Source organism: Hibiscus syriacus, unplaced genomic scaffold (genome assembly GCF_006381635.1).
Source record: "Hibiscus syriacus cultivar Baekdansim isolate YM2019G1 unplaced genomic scaffold, ASM638163v2 tig00116997_pilon, whole genome shotgun sequence".
NCBI classification, from domain to species: Eukaryota; Viridiplantae; Streptophyta; class Magnoliopsida; order Malvales; family Malvaceae; genus Hibiscus; species Hibiscus syriacus.
Window position 1 is genome coordinate 5982692 of NW_024063513.1, and position 25614 is coordinate 6008305.

The 25614-nt window shown below is 35.9% G+C and overlaps 2 protein-coding genes across 2 annotated transcripts; both read right to left on the reverse strand.

The window, feature by feature from the left end:
- Positions 1-1812: 1812 nt before the first annotated feature.
- On the reverse strand, positions 1813-3723 carry LOC120194146 (cyclin-D3-2-like). Its single transcript, XM_039196536.1, has 4 exons — positions 3111-3723; positions 2844-3045; positions 2542-2672; positions 1813-2432 (listed from the first exon to the last, which is right to left on the reverse strand). The coding sequence occupies exons 1-4, from the start codon at positions 3582-3584 to the stop codon at positions 2157-2159; spliced, it is 1083 nt and encodes a 360-aa protein (XP_039052467.1). The 5' UTR covers positions 3585-3723; the 3' UTR covers positions 1813-2156.
- An 18387-nt stretch (positions 3724-22110) lies between these two features.
- Positions 22111-25213, reverse strand: LOC120194175 (protein DCL homolog, chloroplastic-like). Its single transcript, XM_039196564.1, has 3 exons — positions 24824-25213; positions 23145-23259; positions 22111-22511 (listed from the first exon to the last, which is right to left on the reverse strand). The coding sequence occupies exons 1-3, from the start codon at positions 25129-25131 to the stop codon at positions 22341-22343; spliced, it is 594 nt and encodes a 197-aa protein (XP_039052495.1). The 5' UTR covers positions 25132-25213; the 3' UTR covers positions 22111-22340.
- Positions 25214-25614: the final 401 nt, after the last annotated feature.

Genomic DNA, 25614 nt, shown 5'->3' on the forward strand with positions numbered 1-25614 from the left:
AAACCAGTCACGCATGGAACGTGTATCCCCGCTTCTAATCCAAATCAAGGTCAATAGAGTGGGCCGCCTTCATCAATATTCCTCACCCCAAGGGCTCCTTCCTCTATACATATATCTGCTTTTCCTTGTTATTAAAGATACATGATTTTTGCATACAGGGTCGAAATACAGTATTAACTCATTATGACCTTTGTTTTACAATAATTCTCTGCAAATAATGAATGAGCAGTCTACTTTAACAGTTTGTTCTATAATACAATCAACCTACGTAGTGAATTATTGACTTAGCAATGAAATAGTAAAGAAAAAAAGGAAAGGCAGATATTAATTGCAAAGCAGCCCTTTGTTACTGGACTGATAAGAAGAGTAGATGTTGGTTGCATGTGCTGTGAAGGCCATCAATGTCAGAATCCGACTTTTCTACGCCTTATTGAAAGTGTTTTGTTTTATATTTCTGGGAGGCTCTGTTTTTCTCAGAACAATAATCTTATTGGAATTAACAAAGTCTAAAAAAAAAAGCAATTTCCATTTTTCCCCTTTTATTTCTATTCCCAGTTCCATCAACAACATTGCTCTCATTTATACTTAAATTTTATCTCCAGACTATGTTTCATTAGCAGCAAGGAAAATAGAATAAACAAATGCATGTGGTGTGTGCAGGCTTAACACCAGTATCACTAATATGCATGGCCCGGAAATAACTAAAATCCTTTAGGCGGTCCAAAATGGCAGAGACGAGTGATGCTAAGTCAGAGTCAACTAAACATGGAATCTTCCCCAGCTCTGTTTTAAGCTCTTTGAGCTTTGGGGCATTTAAATGGTATCAGTAAATCACAATGTCCATAAAACAAGAGATGTACACTGTCAAAACACATTTTATCTTCTTCCTCTTTGCTTTTGTTTTGTTTAATTTTATCAAATATAAATACACTGACAACGGTATCAGTATTTGTTTTTTTTTTAATTTTCAATTTTCATTAAAACCATCCAAATAGTACTTTATTTCATTACCATATTTAGTATTATTTCATCATATTATTGTGATTCTTTTATATATAAGAATTAAGACTACAGTTATCATAGACAGTGGCGCAGTTGGTATGATTCATGTTAGATGGATACAAATAATTAAAATATAAGTACATAGAGGATGCGGTTAATATGGGCAAAAAATATAAATGCAGCAACTTTATATTATTAACTTAGCCCACATTCACAACGCATAAAACAATTGTTAGATCTAATCATAAATGTCAGGCTTAGCAGATTAAGCAACTTGGTAAAAGAAAATAGAGAGCAGTGAATATTGCAGTATAATAAGCAATTCAGAATAAAACAAAATCATGACTCATGATTCCCCTTTAGTTTAGAAGGAAAGCACATAATAACCTGCTTCGTACCGTCTTTTTCTAATCTTCAACTGGTTTATTGTCTTATATATTACCTACAATTCCAAGTATAAATTCGAAGGAATGGTTTAGGGTTTTGATTAAAAAATGATGTCTCTTAACAGCTGTTGGGGGCTAAATTCAAAGGAAGGTGAGCTCTTCCAACGAGGTCAAACCTCCCAAAATTATTGTCATAAAATCTGAGTGGCCGACAACTTGTTCCTCCCTTCACACGCAAACAAAAATATATGTTGTGTACGCTTTCGGCCTCCCGCTCTCTTGGTCCATATTTGATTTCGCCATTGGAATTTCGATACATACACGTACAAAACTATACTATGTATTCTGATATAAACACACAACTCCCTATGTATTTCAATCATGTTCAAGTAAAACATAAGAACAATCTGGACGTAGTACGTCATAAATGTGGCATTTCTTTTTAAAGAAATTTGTTTACATTATTCTCATGAAAATAACAAAAAGACCCAAAGCATCAATGCCAAGGACTCTGCATTGTTATGTTCCTGAAAAACAAAACAACTTTCTTCCGGATAAAATGTAAATCATCTCTTCTTGCAAATTTCAACACCGATTGCTCTAAGGAGATTGTTCTAAAGATGAGTCTCGGTTGGAGTTTTGGTATAGGAAAATGCAGAGATGATGAGCGCTTTAACTTGCATCATAAGAAAAGAACAGCAATGTTATTGCGAAGACTATTTATAGTCTAGGAAAGGGTAAAAAAGACCGAGGAACTGAAGATGGAATTTAGCGCGGAATACTGAGAAAGTTTGGAGCATGGCTTGGCCTTTCCAGAAACTGGTCTTGTTGAATTCTGCTCTTCTTGGATTGAGGCTCGGGTGAAGAAGACAAAGATGATGTCACAGCCCAGGAATCGTTCGAATTATCTGAACTAAACTTCACATCCAATACGCCATTTGGGCTTCCCGGAAGGGTGCTAAACCTTCGTTTGTTTGATTGATTCCCTTCAGCTCTTGTTGTTGCTGATTCTATAATCAACTTACAGCATTCATCTACCTCGTCCTGTTCAAAAAATGGATCGAGATTTAAGAACCAGCACGAAATTTCCGTATTTAGCATTGGCTTAGAATTAGTGCTAACAGAGAAAACCCAAGATATATAAAGCAATTACCTTATCGATTCCCAGGATGAGTAACAGCTGGTTTTGGTATTCAACTCTAAGATTAGGTTCTACACAATCCACAGCGTGCAGCATTGTAGCAGTGGCCATTACAGAAGGAAGGTAGCACAAAAACCTAGAGTCTGCCCATGAATTTAACAAGGGCATCTGAGAAAACAGATGTACAAAATAGGATGCATCTTGTTTCTTAATGAAGATTATGAGGTGCATTCAAGTAGATTCAATTCTAATTACCAATTTGATAGATAAAGGAAAGTTTTTTTTCTTTTTCTTTTTTTGGTTTTGGTGCTAACCTGAAATGGCAGAGATTAGAATGCGGTCGCATCTCCTAAGGAATTCCAAACAAAGAAAGTCCTTCGATCCAAGCCTCCTTGCAATGTAATCAAGAAATGAAAGTGGGGTAACAGGGTTCATCTTCCATTGAAGTGTGGAAAGCACTAAAATCTCCATTCTTTTAATGGTTTTAGGCTCAAACACATACCTGCTCTCCTCCACCTAAACAGATCGATAAGAAAACGGGAACCAAATGAAAAAAAAGTAAAAAGAAATAACATATATACTTGTAAGTCCAGCAGGAGAGGCACTTGGGTTTCCTCCACTTTGGCTGCAAGAGAAAGACAAGCTACAGCAGCTAGTTGAGTCATCCATGGCTTGTCACTCTGGAACCGGAAGCTAAACAAGAATCTATCGAGATAGTTGACGCCAAGAACAGCAGTGAGGGCAGAGAAAGAGTAGTGGACATTGACTTTTAACATCCATTCCACAGCTTCACGCCGAGTCTCAGCTAGATTCCCATTGCTTTCAAGGACATCACACAGTTGATCTCTCTCTTCTTTTGAAAGTAGAGAAGAAAGTTCATCATCTTCCCAGGATAAGTCTTGTTCTAACAAGGCTGGAAAATGATTTGATTTATTAATCCCATCATTGTAATAACATCCTCCTGCTTCCCCAAAGTAGTATTCCCTGGGTTCTTCCTCCCAATTTTCTTCTAAACAACAAAGAGCATCAAAAACAAAACAAGAGTTGAAAGCCATTTTTCTCACTTTTTTTATTTTTTTTTTGTTAGCTTGGTTTCATTACAGAACAGAGGAGGAGATGAAGAGAGAGAGACCAAAAGACGGAGCTTGAGGCATCATCTCTCAATCTGTGTTTCCCAGGAAGACAAAAGAGGATTGTGGGTTTTGTATGTGTGTGTGGGTGGGCCGGGGGGGGAAGTGAGCAGTAAACCAAGGGACGTGTTTTAGTTTTGTGGGTTTGATGCAGCAAACAAGGACTAGTACTTTGAAAAGTTTTGAAATTTTCTTTTGTGGATTGTTTTTTGTAATTGGGGAAGAAGAATATAGGACTAGGACCCAGACCTACTCGACACGTGACATTCAGTAACTTGTATCTCTGGACGCCAACCTAAAGTCTAAACCCTTCCAATGCCGGCGTTTAAAAAAAAAAAAAAACCCGATGATCGATATATTTATCTATCTTACATCAAGTAGATTATATTTCTGGATTTAACACTCGTAGCAGTAAAGAGTACTTCATGTCTCGTGTTATATGTTGATTTGGCGTCACGTAGGTATAGAGCGTCCTCTGATCCGCGCTATAACTGTTTATCTGACACGTGAGATATAGCGCGGTAAAGAGAACGCGCTATATCTTTAATTACCCCCTAATCCTCCCTATAAATACTTATATCTTCTATTACTTTTATCACACCATATTCTCTTAAATTCTTTTAAATTCTCTCAAATACTCTATCTGTTTAAGGTATATTTTATAATATTTTTAATATTATATATTTAATTTATTTAAGTATTTTATTTTATTTAATATTTTACTAATATAATTTTTTTACAAATATATAATAGAAGACGGTCTACTTCTCGTGGATTAAAATCATATTCTCGACACTTTGCTGATACGGTAACATTTTAACGTTTTAACTTAATTTAAATTATTTGTAATAATTTGTTGATTTATTTAATGCATGATTATTAGATTAAGAATTAATTTGTGTAATTATTTAATTTTAGGAGAATGATCGTGTATTAGATCCTTTTATTAGGAATCTTAAGTTAGTGATACCTAGCCGTGTCTTGCCGTATTTAGTAGAGGCTGGATTTGATTACATAGGTAGATATCAGGGTCACTGTAAGATAGAACCAGACTTTATTTCTGTCTTAGTAGAGCGGTGGAGGCCGGATACCCACACATTCCATCTTCCGTGCGAAGAGTATTATTATCTGCACCGCAAAACTATTTTGACGTATGCTCCTGCTTTTTAATTTTACAAACACAAAAATTAATTAAAAATAATTAGTATAATATTTTTTCAAATAATCACAATAAACAATAAGTATAATAAAAAAATTATAATAAAATTTATAACGAAAAATCACATGAACTTCTAAATCAAATATGAGAAAATTATCAGAATTATTACTCGTTGACGGAATTGTTGTATTAATTTATAAGTTGAGAGGAGAGATGTGAGAAACTTAACCTGGAGTGAAGGGTATTTATAACCATATAAGGCGCGGTACCTGCACAACGCTATATGTAATTATTCAAATAATAGGTATAGCGCGGACCAGGGTCCGCGCTAAATATAATTCTGTCAGATACCCAGGTATAGCGCTGAACAGGGGCGGCTATATCCCTACGTGACGTATAGCGCGGATCAGGGGGCGCGCTATACCCACATGTAAGACATGTCAACATATAACGCGATACAGGGAGCACACTATATCCCACGTGGCGCCAAATCAGCATATAACGCGGGACAGAGAGCGCGCTTTACTGCTACAGGTGTTAGATCAAAAAATATAATCTGACCGATATTAGATCAATAAATATATCGATCACCGATGATTTTTCGAGAAAAACACCTTCAATGCCAATGAATTTTAATTTTTCTCATCTGAATTCTTATATTATATTCTATGAATTTGTATTGTACAGTTCCTTTGTTAAAGGTTTGAATGGGCCCCCGAGGGAGATTTTTTTTTCCTTTTCTTTCCATCTCTATAAATTTAGAAAATAAATTAAATTTTAAAAAACACAAAACAGAATTTAGTTTTTGCCTGAGAGTTCAGAGTAGTGCGAAGGATGGCATTGGCGTGTACACACAAAGACCCCAACACATGAAAAGAACGTCTGATTGCAGTGCCCCCAACCCAAAGAAATTCAACTGTTGAGAAACTCAAAAGGTACAACAGCAGTAGACTTTTTTAAATACATTTGCTAAGAACATAGGGTAATTTTATACTGTGGATCAGTTTTCGGTTTCTTAAATATATATATGTAAGTGCATGCACGATGATTAGCTGGATTTCATTTACAGTGTTTTGGAACTCGCACTGGTTGGACCTTGATACCAACATCCACAACGGGTATTATTATCAGCAGGAACCACAGCCACAACCATTCAACTTCCTATTCCATCCTTTAATTTGTCTCCATATTTTAATTATTATAGCTCTACTCTTTCTTTTTATTACTTATATTTGTTATTTTTTTTATAAATATCTCTGCGTATGATGCAAGGAGGAATATCATTTATGGTAGCCCCGCAAAAATGGCTGCGCTAGTACAATACAATTCAAAACTCATCCTTACATATATATAATCCAATTTAGGTTTAGTTTAAAATAATTAAAATTTAATATATAAAACTTTATTTAACTTAATTTTTAAAAATGTCACACGGGTTTGCTGTAATAAGACGGGCAAGTAGTACCGTAAAAGGATACAGAAAACAGAACACAGTTGTGTGGATTGAGGCATGCAGCCAAATATAATGAATGAAATAAATGGAGGCAGAGGTGCTAGAAATTCAAAAACCTGTAGCTTGCCTTCTTAAAACGAAGTGTGCAAGTTTGAGTAGGGGTATATGAATGTGATAATGGGGTGTATTAGTTTCGTCCCTGTTGGGTGTTACATCTGCATGTAGGGTGTTCCTTTTTGGTCTCTTAAATGAGGCCTCCATTATTAACAGAAATGTTACTATACAGAGTATGCATGCTTGGTTGCAGAAAGCCATGAAAAACATTCAAATTAATTCTACAATTTAAAAAAAAACATTTCCCCGTGTAATTTACTGCTCTCCAGCAGGATAACTCAATTCCTTTATTTTTTTTTTCTTTTTGGGTACAGGCAGTGGATTAATTATAGAATAATGAAGCCTGTTGAGAATAGAAAAGGAATATTTTTTCCAGGAGAAAATCGCCTCAGTGACCAAAAAAAAGTTATAATATACGATTTTAACCAACTTTTTTTGGATTTGCCAAAATGACCAACAAAATCGCAACGCGAAATAAAAATCGCAACGCGATCCCCAGAATCGCAAATCAGTTTCCAAAATCGCAACGCGATTCTTGAAAATCGCAATGCGATAGTACAAATTCGCATTGCGATTTTCCAAAATCGCAACGCGAATATGAAAATCGCAACGCGAACACATAAATCGCAACGCGTATCCGTAAATCGCAACGCGTATCCGTAAATCGCAACGCATATGGGTAAATCGCAAAGCGTATCCGTATATCGCAACGCGTATCCGTAAATCGCAACGAGAATCTGTAAATCGCAACGATAATCCGTAAATCGCAACGAGAATCTGTAAATCGCAACGATAATCCGTAAATCGCAACGAGAATCTGTAAATCACAACACTGAAATTTTGGGTATATAACACTGAAATCATAAACTAAATCCCTAAATCGCAACTCATTCCATCTCCATCTATCACTCTCTCCGACGACATCCGTTCCTATATCCAACGACATCCTTCCCAATCCGGCAACAGGTTTTAGTTTCGCAGCTCGTCTGTTTAGTAAATTAATTTACAACCATGAAATCATCTAATGTTGATCATGTTTGGATAGATTTGTGTTTTGGAGGGTCATGGGATAATGTTCATGGTGTTTTACAATATATGCCTTTACCCATGAATCTTCAACTAAAATTGTCTTTACAAAAGTTAACTTATGAAACTCTAATGCTACGTGTTTCAAATAAATTGAATTTAGAGCCCCTAAGTGGATTTAGGCTATTTTATCAGAGAAATGGTAAAGTTTATTTGTTAACCGACAATGAAGATGTTGAACGATTCATTGCTTACATTAGTGTTTCACAAGATGATGTTACATTGTATGTTGTTGAACCTAGAAGTAGTATTGTTGGGTCAGTAGCGGGTAGTAATCAACTAAGTTTTTCTCAAAACCCACAACCTTTCTCTAATCCAAATCCCAATCAACTTTCAGCACCAAATTCCGGTTTTCGTATTGACCAGTTAGACGATGATGAGCCAACAGAAAAAATTGTGAGTACTAGTCAGTATTCGAAATTTGGTCTTGGTCAATATCCGGACTTTGATATTGGTCAATACACGGATTTTGATGATGTTTCAGAAGAAGAAACAGACCATGTGTGTAATGATTTTCATATTGGTCAATACCCGAATTTTGATGATGAAACACCCGTTGCCGAGGAAGATGTTGTTGATGATAATGAGGAGGAAGTTACGACTGTGAATGAACATGTTGAACATCCATTCTGTAATTCATATAATCCTGAAGAAGAAAAAGAAGAAGAAAAAGTCCCCGAAGAAAAGAAAATGCCACGGGAGTATAACTGGAATATGCCAGAATTACTTCAGTTACCGGAAGAAGAGTTGGCAAAGAAAGCAGTTGATTGTTACACAAAAGTTATTCGTGTCAAGAAAGATGATTGTTTTGATACAAAGGAAGACTTGAAGATAGCTTTGTATACGAAATGTGTGGAAGATGGCTATCAACTAAAAGTTAACAAATCAAGCAAAGATCGTTTCGAAACAAGGTGTATGATTGACAAAAACTGTACGTGGCGTATGATTGCAAAGAGAATAAAAGATTGCAAAATGTTTCAAGTTAGGACTTTTATTGATAAACATACATGTTCAAGAACCCAAGTTTTTCCTCACCATAGACAGGCAAACAAAAAGGTGTTGGGTGGTTTTCTGGCTGAGTTAATGTTTTTGAATGGCAGGGTATATCGGGGACATGAAATTATGACTGACATGAATGCTCGGTTCAAGATTAGTATATCATATTCTCAAGCTTGGAGAGCCAAATGTTATGCCTTGGAATTGTTGAGGGGGTCGCCAGAAGCATCGTTTGCCCAACTGCCGGCTTATTGTCACAATTTAAAGCTGAAAAATCCTGGGTCGGTAACTCATATCAAAACAGATAGAGATGGACGCTTTGAGTTGCTGTTTATCGCCATTGGTGCTACGGTTAGTAAATCAATATAATTTTGTTGACTCATTTTTGTTAGTTACATGCATTTCACATTTAAATGATTATATTTCTTGTGTATATTATTTTGTAGATTCGTTCGTTTATTACTTGCATGCGCCCAGTTATTATAGTTGACGGAGCACATTTGAAAGGTCGATACCTTGGAGTAAACTTATTAGCAGTAGCCATGGATGCTAACAATGGGATATTGCCAATAGCTTACGGGGTTGGCAAATCTGAAACCTCTGATTCATGGACATGGTTTATGGGGCATCTTAGGGATTGCATAGGTCCTATTAGCAATCTGACAATCATATCCGATAGGGCAAACTCAATTGACAACGCTGTTAGAAGGTGTTTCCCAGATGCTTTTCATGGACTTTGTGGTGTTCATTTGTATAGAAATCTAAAATCAAGGTCTGCTGGTATAAAAAAGCACAAATGGACATACTGGAAGGCTGTAAAAGCTTATCGGGAAGTGGATTTCAATAAGCATATAAATTGTTTAAGACGTGTTTTGCCTCAGTGTGCTCAAACACTAGAAGATGTCGGGTTTGAAAGATGGTCAAGAGTACATCAACTTGGAGCAAGATATGGTTTCATGACGTCTAATAGTGCAGAATCAATCAACGCTCTAAGTCGTCATTCCCGGAAATTACCCATTACTATGTTAATGGAGTTTTTTCGAGCCTCTATTCAACAGTGGTACTACAAGAAAAGAAACCATGCAGGTATTATTTCTTTGAATTCGTAACTTATCATATTTATATATTTTACTAATTATTGTTTATTTAAATTTACAGGAACATTGGAACATCGTGTTACACCATGGACTGAAAAAAAGATAACGAAACGTGTTGTGAAGTCAACGTCATGGAGAGTTGAACCATGTTCAAACACTTTGTTTCAAGTACTGGATAATAACTTAAATGGGCTAGTCGATCTAAATGCAAAGACGTGTAGTTGTATGAAATGGCAAACATCTGGTTATCCGTGTGGCCATGTTATAAAAGTTGCTCTTCATTTAAACCAAGATGATTCAAGCGCATACGCTATGGATTGCTACACTACAGAAGTTTATCGACAGACTTATGCCGAGATTGTCTACCCTATTCCACATCCTTCTGAGTGGGACATACCAGATGACTTACAAACAGTTTTGCCACCAGCCATGGATAGAAGGCTACCTGGCCGACCAAAAAGTCACGATCGTATACCGTCTAAGGGTGAAGAGAAGAAGAGATCGACATGTAGTCGGTGCAAGGAAAGTGGTCATACAAGGTTGACATGTGGATCACCAGTGCCATCAAAATCATCTTTTCCTCTACCAAAATATGGATCCTCATCAAAATCCAAAGCTCATATGGTGTCAAGCAAAAGGCAACCATCTTTAAAATCCAATCACAATTGGCTTCACCTTTTGGGACTGTTAACTTAGGTGATTTTTAAATGCAAACGTTGTATTATGTGGATTTTATGTGTGAACTTTTAACATTTTCAGTTGAATTAATGACTCAGGCCAACCATTTTGACTTAACCAACTCTTGTTATTCAGTTGTTATCACTATTAGGCATGCATTTGACTATCGCAACACGGAAATTACAATCGCAACGAGAGAATCGCAATGCGAAATGAAAATCGCATTGCGATTCTCTCGTTGCGATTTTCATTTCCGCATTGCGATTTTCATTTCCGCATTGCGATTTTCATTTCGCAATGCGGAAATGAAAATCGCAACGAGAGAATCGCAATGCGAAATGAAAATCGCAACGAGAGAATCGCAATGCGAAATGAAAATCGCAATGCGAAATGAAAATCGCAACGAGATAATCGCAATGCGAAATTAAAATCGCATTGCGATTCTCCCATTGCGATTTTCATTTCCGCATTGCGATTTTCATTTCGCATTGCGATTCTCTCGTTGCGATTTTCATTTCGCATTGCGATTTTCATTTCGCATTGCGATAGTCAATTTTGCCTTCAACATAATGCAGATTGAAATCAACAAAATCAACCATTACATTTCAATCAATTAAACAAGCACAAATAAGAATTATATTCGCATCAATTACACAAATCAACTTTTACAAATCATCTTTTACAAATCAATTAAACAATCAAAAATAAGCAATAATTCTTATTTCCGATCATCTACTATTGAATCAACTTTTACAAATCAATTAAACAATCAAAAAACAATCAATTAAACTATTGAATCAACTTTTGCAGCTCGACATCATTTTCACGCAGTTCACTTCTGAGATTAACCTGCAGAAACCAAACATTTGTTCAAACAACACTTTCTACACATCTAAAACCTACAAACAGCAAATTATTGAATTCTAGGTACTTAACCAAACATTTTCAAACCAAAAGTATATAAACTTACCAATTGTTTATGGACATTTTTATAACGCGGATGCAGGTAGGCAGCGTCTCGTATATATCGATTTAGCCATATAATGCCGAAACCACAAGCCTACTGCAGCTTTATCTCTATCGGTGGGAGGTAGATACTTGATGCTTCCCGTCGTCAAACGCTCCAACGCCAAGCATACGAGAGGACCACAATCTCCTCTGGCTCCGCTCGTTTGTTGTGGCGCGGTCTCGTCTCTAATAACTGTAATATTGAGCTTCTTTGGCTTCTTGTTTCCAGAACGAGTCCAATAATTGATCGCATCCAAGAATTTAGCCAAATGAGAGCTCCATCCCTTAATAACATCTCTTAAATCAGCCAATGATATGTAATTTATCATGCTGTCATACACTATTGTCTTAAGGGATGGGAGCTGAAGCTCGACGAGAATCCAATGTTTACGTTCCAAAACAGGGATAAACACCTGCAATCATAAGTAATAATTCATTCATTTGCGCACTTATTTCATAAAACCTTTAAACTCAATCTAAAATAAATACTAACCTTATCGACCTCCCACCATGCAGGATAAAGTTTAGCTTGTCCATTGCCCAAATCAAATGATTCATTTCGTGCATTCTTCAAGTGAACGGCGTGAAAAGACGTCGGCATAATTGTATATCGTATATTTTTATTTTCTTAAGTTTTCTTATTATTAGAAGACGTGTCACCCACGCATCGATATGCTGTTTTACAAAAAAAGACATATATTAGTGACTTACATAAATTTAAAAAAAATTAATCAAATTGAAATATAAGAAAAATATAAGACTTACCCCCCCATCGAAATAGCCATTGTCTTCGACCCCTAATAATACGCCCCACCAAGACCGATCAAGCAACAAATAGATATCATCGGTGAGCTTGCATATGTCAGTGAAACACCCCTGGCTCCGCTCATGTAGATAAAAATCAACAGCGGTCTTAGCCCAAAGGGTGTTATCCAGAATTGTGTCCGGTAGTTGTTCCCTCTCCTCTTCAGATACCGGTATGGTACTGGCCGGTAACTCATACAAGAGCCAACTTGAATCCATCATGTCCGGCACGTCAGAGGGTTTCTTAAGAAGCCTACATATGACGCCATGTGAATCGGGCTCTTGAATGGTGGGAGGGACCTCTTCAATGATGACAGTGGCCTCTTGAACGGTGGGAGGGGACTCTCGAGGAATGATAGGGGGGGCCTCTTCAACGATAGGAGTGGACTCTTGAGGGATGACAGGCGAGTCGGGCTTCTTCTTGCGGTGTCTTCGCACTATTGGGGTGTACGGAGACTTAATAGCACGTGCACGCTGTCTGATGCGTGAACTCCGTCGTGCAAGCATAACCCGACGTAAAGCATCCACTCTATCGGGCCGCTAAATAATTAAATACAAAAATCAGTAAATAAACAGACATGATATTTAAACAGTGAAAACAAAGACAAATATGTTTCAAACTTGCATTGTATTCACCCAAGTCATTATTCTATCATAGTTCACAAAATGCATCAGATAACAAAGAAAAATATGTTTCAAACTAATACCCTGAAGTTAGTATTTGTCTTTGTTTTGTCTTTTGGTTGAAAGTAAATTTATCCATTCAAGTTTCAATTTGCAGAAGAAGAAATAGTTTACTTTCGCAACACGAAACTTAAAATCGCAACGCGAAACCAAAATCGCAACGCGAAATGAAAATCGCAACGACAGAATCGCAATGCGAAATGAAAATCGCAACGAAAGAATCGCAACGCGAAATGAAAATCGCAATGCGATTTGGTTTCGCGTTGCGATCTTGTCGTTGCGATTTTGGTTTCGCGTTGCGATTCTGTCGTTGCGATTTTCATTTCGCGTTGCGATTTTGGTTTCGCGTTGCGATTTTAAGTTTCGTGTTGCGAAAGTAAACTATTTCTTCTTCTGCAAATTGAAACTTGAATGGATAAATTTACTTTCAACCAAAAGACAAAACAAAGACAAATACTATTTCACAGTGTTAAAGAATACACAGTTTAGCAGAATTGGCAGCAACCGAACAAATTTACTTTCAACCAAAAGACAAAACAAAGACAAATAATATTTCACAGTGTTAAAGAATACACAGTTTAGCAGAATTGGCAGCAACCGAACAAATTTACTTTCAACCAAAAGACAAAACAAAGACAAATACTATTTCACAGTGTTATAGAATACACAGTTTAGCAGAATTGGCAGCAACCGAACAAATTTACTTTCAACCAAAAGACAAAACAAAGACAAATACTATTTCACAGTGTTAAAGAATACACAGTTTAGCAGAATTGGCAGCAACCGAACAAATTTACTTTCAACCAAAAGACAAAACAAAGACAAATACTATTTCACAGTGTTAAAGAATACACAGTTTAGCAGAATTGGCAGCAACCGAACAAATTTACTTTCAACCAAAAGACAAAACAAAGACAAATACTATTTCACAGTGTTAAAGAATACACAGTTTAGCAGAATTGGCAGCAACCGAATAAATTTACTAAGCAATCTAAGTGAAATGGCTAATCTAAGTGAAATTACGAGTAAATTTATCATTAAGTTAAATATGGAAAATCTTAAACTTACCTCGTTGCGTAGAGTATGAACCTCATTCTGCAACGATACTATCATCTCACGTAGAGCGGCAACCTCACCACGTAAAGTTGACACCTCCACACGCCATGCACCATCGTTATCGCGTAGAGTACCGATCTCCTCACGCAAGGCATTGACCTCATCACGTAACTCCCTTGACTCATCCCGTTGAGGTGGAGGTGGAGAACAGGGAGATAGGAGTCGTGGCATCTTTGCCGGTCGCCTATCATGAGGTGATGGTGGAGAAGAGGCTCGATGATGTGACGGGATAGGTGATGGCTCTCGTTCTAGAGGTGTATAGTCGGGTCGATCGGGTGATGGCTCTAGGTGAGGTGATGGCTCTCGAATTGGAGGAAGTGGATGCTGCTCATCATCCGTGCCATCAAAAAAATTCAGACTAGCTTGCCACCAATCAGTGGCAAGCTCTTCCTCCGTGGGTGTCAGTCTTTGTAATGGAATGTTAGCCTCCTAAAATATAAAAACTCAAACAAAGTTAAACGTCTACTATTAATAACTTGTTTATATTATATGAAAGTATTTGTGTTAACTTACATTATTTATTGTGGCATATGGTATTAAGTCTTCCCAATCCAACAGAGTTTTCCTCTTCCAGGAAATAGCCCTGGGAATATCATTTGACGTTTTTATTGCATATGTACGCATGCTGGGGAAAGCCTCGAATATCCAAATCTACAAACAATATAATAACAAAATTAGTAATTGTTAAATAATTAATTATAATTTTAGAAACATTATATAGAAATTCTTACCTTAAAGGCCCAAACAAAGCCTGACAAAGTGTATTTGGACCCATCGCCCCGCAAACTTTTGCGGTCATCAAAGGCAGACGACAACTTAGTCCAGGTAGCTTTCCATATATACGAACCCCACGGAAACAGATTCCATGCATTCAGGTCCTCTACCAATATTATTAGCTCCCGATGAATAGGTTGTCTGGCCTCTCTGCCTAAAAAACCGGCATACACAAGTAGTAGAAGGCATACTCGGACAACATCGACGTCATCCATCCGAGTGAAACCAGCTTTCTTATTAAACAATTTCTTCAGGTCGTCGACATGTAGGTTCGGCTTCTCCATTGACTCATCCGGAAAAACCCGGGATAACCATGATGGGCGGGCGATATGACGAGTGTACCGGCCTACATCATCGTGTCCGAATCGTAGACCAGTGATTAAGCAGAACTCCTTCCGCCCAAAACAAGTATACGCTGGTGGAAAATGAAACCATATCTCTTCCTCACCACGTTGTATACTGTCGGGTAGATTTGATGTCATGGTCTGAAGCCACAAATGGGTCAAATTAGCATCTCCACCCGGATGCTGTACTCTCAGCCATGGCCCGAAGCAGGTTTCCTCAAACAATTGTCTTTGAGCAGGTGAAAGCTTCTTTGCAATTGTAGTGGCCAGGCTGACTTTATTTCTCAAGGTCAATTGAGCCGAAAAAAATTTCTACAAAAACAATAAACATACCAAGTTAGATATACCAAAAACTACACTGTGAAGATATACCAAAAACAATAAACATAAAAAGTAGTAGTTTATTCTTGAAACTAAAATTTGCAACACTGTTTTGTCTTTTGGTTGAAATGAAAATCGCAACGAGAGAATCGCAACGCGAGATGACAATCGCAACGAGAGAATCGCAACGCGAAATGACAATCGCAACGAGAGAATCGCAACGCGAAATGAAAATCGCAATGCGATTTTGGTTTGGCGTTGCGATTCTGTCGTTGCGATTTTCATTTCGCGTTGCGATTCTCTCGTTGCGATTGTCATTTCTCTCGTTGCGACAGTCATTCTCTCGTTGCGATTTTCATTTATCTCGTTGCGACTCTTCTGCAAATTGAAACTTGAATGGATTGCATTACTTCAACCAAAAGACAGAACAAAGACAAAGACAAATACTAACTTGAAAATCGGAACGAGAGAATAGCAACGCGAAATGAAAATCGCAACGACAGAATCGTAACGCGAAATGAAATCTAAGTGAAATGGTTAATCTATTATTGAAATGACCAGTAAACTTATCATCAGTTTCAATATGAAAAACCTACAATAATGCAAACATTTCAAAATAAAAATAATTAAAAAAACTAACCCTCGGAGGTTGATTTTCCATTTCTGAATATTGTGAGGGATTTCTGACCGTGAATGGTTGTGAGGGATTTCGCCGGAGATGGGGACGGAAATCTTCGGAGATGGGGACGGATTTCTTCGCCGTAGAGAGTGAGAGATGGAGATGGGACTGAGTTGTGATTTTAGGTTTTAGGTTATGAGTTGCGATTACGGGATTTTGTCTTAATATTCTTTTTGTAATTTGAAAATAAAATACGCGTAGCGATTATAATGGCGCTTTAAATATCGCGTTGCGATTTACGGATTATCGTTGCGATTTACAGATTCTCGTTGCGATTTACGGATACGCGTTGCGATATACGGATACGCATTGCGATTTACCCATACGCGTTGCGATTTACGAATACACGTTGCGATTTACGGATACGCGTTGCGATTTATGTGTTCGCGTTGCGATTTTCATATTCGCGTTGCGATTTTGGAAAATCGCAATGCGAATTTGTACTATCGCATTGCGATTTTCAAGAATCGCGTTGCGATTTTGGAAACTGATTTGCGATTCTGGGGATCGCGTTGCGATTTTTATTTCGCGTTGCGATTTTGTTGGTCATTTTGGCAAATCCAAAAAAAGTTGGTTAAAATCGTATATTATAACTTTTTTTTGGTCACTGAGGCGATTTTCTCTTTTTCCGGTCCTCAAAAAATTATTTGGAAACCTATCCCTATTTTTCAATTATTTTGAAAACCATTTATTTTTATTAATTTTTAAATTTTGAATTATACTTTTGATAGATAAAAGCCACTAGTTTTATTAAAAAAATTATAATAATTGTTTACAACCACGGCATTAAACTACAACACATAATAATAATAATAATAATAATAATAATAATAATAATAATAATAATAATAATAATAATAATAATAATATTTCTCTATAATCATAACATAAAAAACTAGTCACTTAAGATTAAAATAAAAAGGTTAAAAACTAACTAAATAAACTTGAATAACAAGTACATACATAAAGATTTGATCGTATAAATAAACGAACCATAAAAATATCAAGCTATTGAAAAATTATTGTCAAAATGCAAATCATAATCGAGCAACGAGAAAAAATTATTAATGAACACAAATCGTGTATCTAAATCTAATGAGGGTCAGGGAATACCAGAATGATAACAAATAAGTGTTATCTTAATTAGTAATAAAAATGTCAAATCTAACCTTGAGAAAAAGATAAGTAAAATTAGTGGTCAAAAGACTAAAAACATATCAAAAGACGAAAAAAATGTATTACAAAGATAGAAGAAAACGTGTCATAGAAATATAATTATTAAAAAAACAAATATATGACATAATAAAATAAAGAAAAATACAATTAATACCGACGGTGAATGACTAACACCAAAATTTATGTCGCCGTTGATCACAAAGATGGAAAAAAAAAGACTTACGACGACATAAGAAAGAAAAGGAAAATTAGAACATAAAAACATTAATAATATATTATAGAATTATTTTTTAATTATATTTAAAATTGCAATGTTTAACTTTTTAAATATTTCCTTTAAAGAAACTTTTAAACATATAATACATATTGTTTTTAATTAAACATTATTAAAATTATAAATAAGAATTAATTAGGATTAAAACATGTGATAAAAATATTAGATATATAATTATGCAAAAAAGCCTAAACACCGAATTACATAAAAAAAAGTTGATTATTACATTATGGTTTAGGATCCAATTACATAGTATAAAATTAATTTTTGTTTACTTTTTTATAATTATAGGATGAAGGGAAATCAAAAGTTGAGATTAACATTAGAAAAAAATAAGATATTCATTGGGAAAAAACAAAGAGATATTTTCAATCTTTGATTTTCCCTTATCGAACGAGCATAAAAATGTATAAAACTAGAAATTTATTCTCATTTTTAAGATCATCGGATGAAGGGAAATCAAATATTAAGATTAACAGTAAGAAATAATAAAATATTTATTAAAAAAACAAATAATTAATTTCAATATTTAATTTCATCTCATTCAACGATCTAAAAAAATATAAAACTAAAAATTTTATCGTAAGCGTAGGTAGATTCTAACCCTTATATTAACATAAATATTAAATTTATATGTCAAAATATAATAATAAAAAAAGAGTTGCCTTTGAGGCATGGAAAATGGGGAGGAGGTGCGGTGAATGAAGATGAGAACTCGGAATTGTATGGCAGTGTGGATTCTAACTCATAAGTTGCTTTCCTTCTTTTGCTTTGCTGTTACTCCCAGTGTTTTGAAAATCGGATCGGATCAGTCTGTTCAATCGGTTCAATTGAGAATCGTTGTTTAGTCCGGTTCAAACTACATCGGTTGAACCGCTACTAATGAACCGGTCGGAACCGTTGAACCGTTCGAATCGGATCGGCTGAAAATCGGAAAAAACCGAGAAAAATCGGATATTTTGTTTTTTTTTTAAAAAAAAAATTAAACCAAACGACGTCGTTTGTTAAACGAGCCAAGTCGAACTCGAGTATTGCTGAGCTCAACTCGACTAAAACTCACGAACTAAAAATTATCAAGTTCAACTCGAACTCGAAATATAATATTGAAACTTGAACTCGAAAAGGCTTGAACTCAAAAAAAAAAATTAGAAGCTCGATTGAAGCCTAAAATTCGAGCTTGATTGAAGTGAAAAAATAGTTTACTCTATGCTCACCAAAAGTCTCCATGATTTTGAATGCCAAATTACCTCTATTATTTATAGAAGTTAGTTGTGATGCTCTTTTATGTTTCTTAGCAATGTGAGATTGTTTTGTTCTCGTATTTTTACTCTTTAGACTTTTGGGATGTTCTTCTATGTTTTTCAGCCATGTGAGATTGTTTTTAAAAAAAAATTAAACCAAACAATATCATTTTGTTATGATTTTTTTAGCCCTAAATTTATTTTTTAATTATAGTTATATAATTATATTTATTATTTAATATGTTTTACCTTAAATATTATGTTGTAGTTAATTTGAATCATTTTGTTTCACTTGATTTTATGGTTTTTAATTTATATATGTTATGACTTGCTTTGAATATGACTTGTGATATACAAAATTATTTTTTATTAAATATTTTTTGTATTTTTATTTAATTTTTTAAATAATTATGATGTCGTCCGATTGAACCACCGAACCGATAGCATAACCGATTTACTAACCGATCCGGTTCTAAAAACCATGGTTACTCCTGCTTCTCACTTTCCTTTTTTTACGCAGATCGATCCCCTATAAATGAAAGAGAAAATCGCCTCAGTGACCAAAAATGCCTTATAATATACGATTTTAACCAACTTTTTTTTGATTTGCCAAAATGACCAACAAAATCGCAACGCGATATCAAAACCGCAACGCGATTTAGAAAAGCGCAACGTTGAAAAGAAGATCGCAACGCGATCTTCCAAGAATCGCAATGCGATTCATAAAATCGCAACGCGATCTTCCAAGAATCGCAACGCGATTAAGAAAATCGCAACGCGATCTTCCAAGAATCGCAACGCGATTAAGAAAATCGCAACGCGATTCAGTAATTCGCAACGCGATCTTCCAAGAATCGCAACGCGATTCAGAAAATGAGTAAATTCTTTCAAAAGTTGTTGCATTTGTTTCTTTCTTAAGAATTTTCTCTAAAAAGATAGTATCCGCGCGTACGTGTCGAAGACACGTATTACCACGACCACGACCACGACCACGACCACGACCACGACCCGACCCGAGACGAGACGGCGGCGGCGGCGGCGGCGCGCGAGAGTCCCCCTTGTTCTCTTTCACTCAACAAGGAAATGGGAAATCCAAGCCTTAAATACACTTCCCAATAGTGTTTCCAATACTATGTGGGATTGAGCATTACTCAACACTTTAAAGAAAATATAGCAATTTTTGTAGCATGTTTCCCGCTTAATCCATATTTAAAAATATTAAAACATTTTATCATATTAAAACTATATGTATAAGTTTGAATTGAAATGTAGATATCTACAACTCTTTTAATTCTCTTGATAAAATGTTTTAATATTTTTATATATGGATTAAGTGGGAAAATACTACAAAAATTGCTATATTTTCTTTGAAGTGTTGAGTAATGCTCAATCCCACATAGTATTGGAAACACTATTGGGAAGTGTATTTAAGGCTTGGATTTCCCATTTACTTGTTGAGTGAAAGAGAACAAGGGGGACTCTCGCGCGCCGCCGCCGCCGCCGTCTCGTCTCGGGTCGGGTCGTGGTCGTGGTCGTGGTCGTGGTCGTGGTCGTGGTCGTGGTCGTGGTCGTGGTCGTGGTCGTGGTCGTGGTAATGGTAATGGTAATGGTAATACGTGTCTTCGACACGTCCGCGCGGATACTATCTTTTTAGAGAAAATTCTTAAGAAAGAAACAAATGCAACAACTTTTGAAAGAATTTACTCATTTTCTTAATCGCGTTGCGATTCTTGGAATCGTGTTGCGATTCTTGGAATCGCGTTGCGATTTTCTTAATCGCGTTGCGATTCTTGGAAGATCGCGTTGCGATGTTCTGAACCGCGTTGCGATTTTCTGAATCGTGTTGCGATTTTCTGAATCGCGTTGCGATTCTTGGAAGATCGCGTTGCGATTTTATGAATCGCATTGCGATTCTTGGAAGATCGTGTTGCGATCTTCTTTTCAACGTTGCGCTTTTCTAAATCGCGTTGCGGTTTTGATATCGCGTTGCGATTTTGTTGGTCATTTTGGCAAATCAAAAAAAAGTTGGTTAAAATCGTATATTATAAGGCATTTTTGGTCACTGAGGCGATTTTCTCTAAATGAAACTCATCAACAATTAAAGAAAAGTAAAAAGAGCAAAATGAAATATGGGTGAGCGCAAGTCGTAAATGCCTCATCATACCTGCAATCTTTACGTATTGTTAATTTATGTTATATAATTTTTATTATATTTATAAATTTATTTATATTATGTTGTTTTATTGTTAATAAAAAACACTAACCAATAATTACTTGGTTTAGTGAGACAAGAAATTAAATTTCTTTAAGTAAAATCATGAGTTTTGATCTTGACTTTTATGAATATAGTAAAATGGGTTTGAAAGGTCACACCAATAATGAATCGCTACAAAATTTCCTCTGAAAATTTCCTAAAAGAAAAAAAAAAACAGAGTTGATTCAAAGTAGAATGATAATTGTAGGGAAGAGTGGTGAAAGAGTCGGTCTGAAAAGGGCGCATCAATTGGAGAATCAAAAAGTATGGGTGGTGCTTTTCGCCATCTAACTGAAACCACACACAACAGAAAGCCAAGCCTTGGCTTTATTGGGACTCATGAAACCAATTGCTTTGCAGCCCTATGACCACACCACCTAACCATATGTACAAGGGCAAGGGCAAGGGCAAGACGTGGCTGATAGGATCACAAACTGTTGAGAGATCGAAATATGTTCGATCCTCTTTCTTTCTTGGCATTTGAGTGTTCACCAAATACGATTGTGCTCCCATCTGTACTATGATGATGCAATATGGATTTTCTCCATCCAGCTGTCTAATAGGTTCGTCTGTCTTAATCTAATCATCGTGTTGCTCCCTTAGTCATGATGGGGTTTGCACCACCTTTTCATTATTTATGGTTCTAATTCCCAATTTCAAATCCTTGGAGGTGGAAACGTTTGTTGGTTGCAAACGATGACTTCGATTGCAATAGCGCATAAGTCCATGGAGCTGGATCTGAAGTCGATCATTTATCTCTGCAGGTTGTTTTACCTATATCTTATTTCATGGCAAACGTACTGAGCAGTGAACAACCTTACCATCTGATGTTATCCATCAGATAAAATAATCACACAAGATCATACAATGAAAATCAATGCAAATCCATCCTCCTCAAACCTCCGAAACTCCAAAGACGCCGTCTGTTTCTCATCAAAGTAATTTTCTTCTACTATGTTCTCCACGTCTCTGTATTCAATATTCAAGAATCACGATACCATGCAGTTCTAGGAGAGAAATTAAACCATTTTATTGCCTTGATAAAAATTCAAGACCTACAATAAAGCCCTTTGACCAATCCTTATATTTTGTAAAACCAATAGCTAGCTAAGTTCTCTAAGGATATGAAGAAAAGCTTCCTACAACATATACACACTTGCACAAAGCCAACCACAACGAAGATAGATACAAGTCGACAGAGTGAGAGGCTCATTTCAATAATATTTTTCTGTCCTCATTTGAAATTGTAAACATGAAGCATTAGTCAAGAGTCATTTACAACATTGAAACCCAGAAATCAAGGCTATATATAGGTCTCTGATACAAATTGACAATCTCTCTAACCAAAGGATATATTTAAAACATCAACAGTGACACCAAAATCATACTCTTAACACTGCTACTAACATTATGTTTCCACATTTTAACCACTACCGCGTTTAAAATGTTCTCTAATAAATCTTTCTGCATGAGATGGGTATTTATCTCGAATGTACGCTCGGAGACACTTCTGGTATGAGAAATCTATCCATCCACCATCAGTTCTAACAACAAAGAGACACCTTGAGCGACTAAACTGAGGATGTCGATCAACCTTCAAAGGAGATTAAGCACATTATTAGTTTGTACTTTGTACTAGAAAGCAAATACCAATGTACGCCATACATCCATAAAATATATAATGAATACACACATGGAAAGCAGCACTGCTAGGTCAGTTTCATCCAACCACAACAGCTATTGAACAATAAAACAGTACAATTCCATCAGCAAGTAAAGCAACACTAGCAGGCAGATTAAAAGAAGATTCTATGTCAAAATAATAGAGGAAAGAATGGGACCAGTCATCAAGGATAGGGGAAATTGAAATTCCACATAAAGGAAAGAGTGATAGATTTCAACACCACAAGAAATAAAGGAAAGAGGAGGCTGGAATTTCATAAAAGAAAAGTCTGGATGAGCAAATTCCAAATCTTGAGACGAAGAATCAGCCTAACTAATATAATGTTAAGACATATTTTATATGGTAGTAGGACATACAAAACAATCAACTGCACTCGTTTAAGTTGAAGTAGAATTCACTTAATCCGCACATTCTAAATTTTGGCCTACAAGGCATTCTCACAATGGAAATACTTAAATTTACCCAAAACACGTGTTTCATTATATAGCAATCCAACCAAAACATTGAACAACCTGCTAAAAGGCAATGCGATCAGAAACTCACCATAATAGAATCAAGTCCACACCCAATTTTATCTTCAGAATGTGGATGATGACGAAGAAGTTTCTCTAGCACAGTTTCCTCATCCGAAACAATTAAACGTTCCCCATCCTTATACCTAACATTAAGAAATAAATAGAAGTATAACAATCACTAAGCTGGCTACAATTTAAAATAGTGCTGCACCGCAAAGACAGATTTGCTCAACTTATTAGCTGCTACTTCTGAAAATGAAAAGCATCTCAAAATTATATGTTAGCTTGTTTTTCTCAGCAGTGCAAAAATCACAGGTTTTAAGATTAAGACATGGTTAGAATATATTACAACATTTTCCTTTCTTAAGATTCAGTAACACATTTAAATTTTAAAATTCAAGTACTTTTAGAGAGCTCTTTGTTTCTAAATTTGTCATTGTAGACTTACAAGTATATGCAGCTCCAGTCTAAGTTCTAGCAAACTCGTAAGAAAAATACAGGGAGAACTCCATGTACCCCATATTTCTCTGTGTGTTTAATATATACAAAGGCATCTAAGAATGGAAATTCATGAATATAAAATTGGATATCATGCTTGCATATCCAATCAATACCAAGTTCCATTCTGTTCCCATCTTTTCTGTCCTCAACGATGGAGGATAATGTGGGATATTGATGGGAACTTAGTGGCAGGGTTTGAAGGGACGTACGAGATGATGAGGCAACAGTAAAGTGCTCGTTTGTTGACGCCAGTAGCTCCAAAATCCTAATAAAACAACTTCTTTTATTTATGGCCAGGAGCAGCACGTGTTATATCAAAAAGCAATATTTTGACAGAGGTAAAAGATTCATTCACACAATATTAATCAAGTTCTTACAGTAAACAGAAAGGCAACCACAACAAGCTTGACCATGCAAAAGCTACAAATGTGGGTTTCATCCCTCTCACAGCAGCAAAGGACTAATAAATTCAATATTTCATCCTAATAGAAACCTTCAAGCTTAATGCGTTATCTACTCAGGACTAATACATGAACTAGTGAATAAATGGCAACCTGCTAGCCTTGGAACAATGTCAGGACTCAGAATTTTGAAACTACTAGTAACTGACAAAGAAGTAGATCAACAATTTGCCTCGTTAAAGTATCAACGGAGCTAAAACGGAGAGTTCTACAGTGCAACACTTTAATATAAGACTAAAATAAGACGCTACCGGTTTTGTTATTGTTTAAATAATAAAATCGGTAAAAAATTACTTAAAATATTATTATTTTTATCTAAAACATTTTTTTAATATATCCGGTCATTTTTTTAACGCCTAATAATGTTTTCGGTCATTTTTTAGCGACTAATAATATTTTCGGTCATTTTTAGCGCTAATAATATTTTCGGTCATTTTTTTAACACCTAATAATGTTTCCGGTCATTTTTTTATCGATTTTATTATTTAAACAATAACATAACCGATAACGATTTTTTTAACCATATACATCCGTTATCATTTTCAACTAAAACACTAGAACTATCATAAACAAAGGTTCAAGAATCTGAAAAACGCATCATTAGACATCTGTTCGAAATTCAAATCAATTACAATTTAATAGATGTACGGAACTCAAATGTATAAACTAATTCTTAATTTTTTTCGGTAAATGGAGCCTATAAAATAGACCTTTTGATAACATGGCTAAGGCTGAAGAGACTAACCTATTGGAGTGAAGAATCTCTTTAACTAGAGAAATGATAGGCTCGATGTCTCGAAGAATCTCTTCCTCCTTATCCTTCCATTTCCTGTAATCAGGATCATCCCACCTATGGTACTTCGGTGGATCTCTCACAGTTAGCACCGAACCGCTTTTCTCCGCAGATGATACCTCCTCTTTATGCCCAGTCGTGTCTGAAGCGGCACAAAAAGGTCGCCGCGGAGACGAAACGGTTCCGGCGAAGAGACAGTTGTACCGTTGCAACCGGATCCGCAGCAGCGGGATGCCTTTGAGAAGCAGAGGAGAGGCCATAAGTGTGAGTGAAGTGTGGTTGAGGAACTGATGATAGTTAACTCGTCACTTCTTCACTTTTTGGAGGTGGGGTCGAATCGAAGCGCGCCGTTTCAACGATGAGAGGCTTCACAGCTATGGTTGGTCAAAAAATCCAAATCTGACGGATGAGATGGGTTTGAGAAAGGAAATAGTTGGTTGGAGTTAAGTTTAGAATAAAAATATATCATATATATATAATATTTGTAAAAATATCATCACATATGTCGTTTAGATTTCCCTTATGCCTTAAGTCTAGCTCTTCATTTTTCTCGTCTGTTTTTTTTATTATTAAAACTCAAATTTTTTAATTATGTAGGCCTTCACTATATTCAATGGGACTCCAGCACCACCGTTCAACCTCTCGCTGCAGTGAATCAATAGCCTTCTCCTCCTCCTATGTTATAGTGACTTAAACTCTTACAACTAAATAGACACGAAATTTTTAAAGTTCTCTATTTTCGA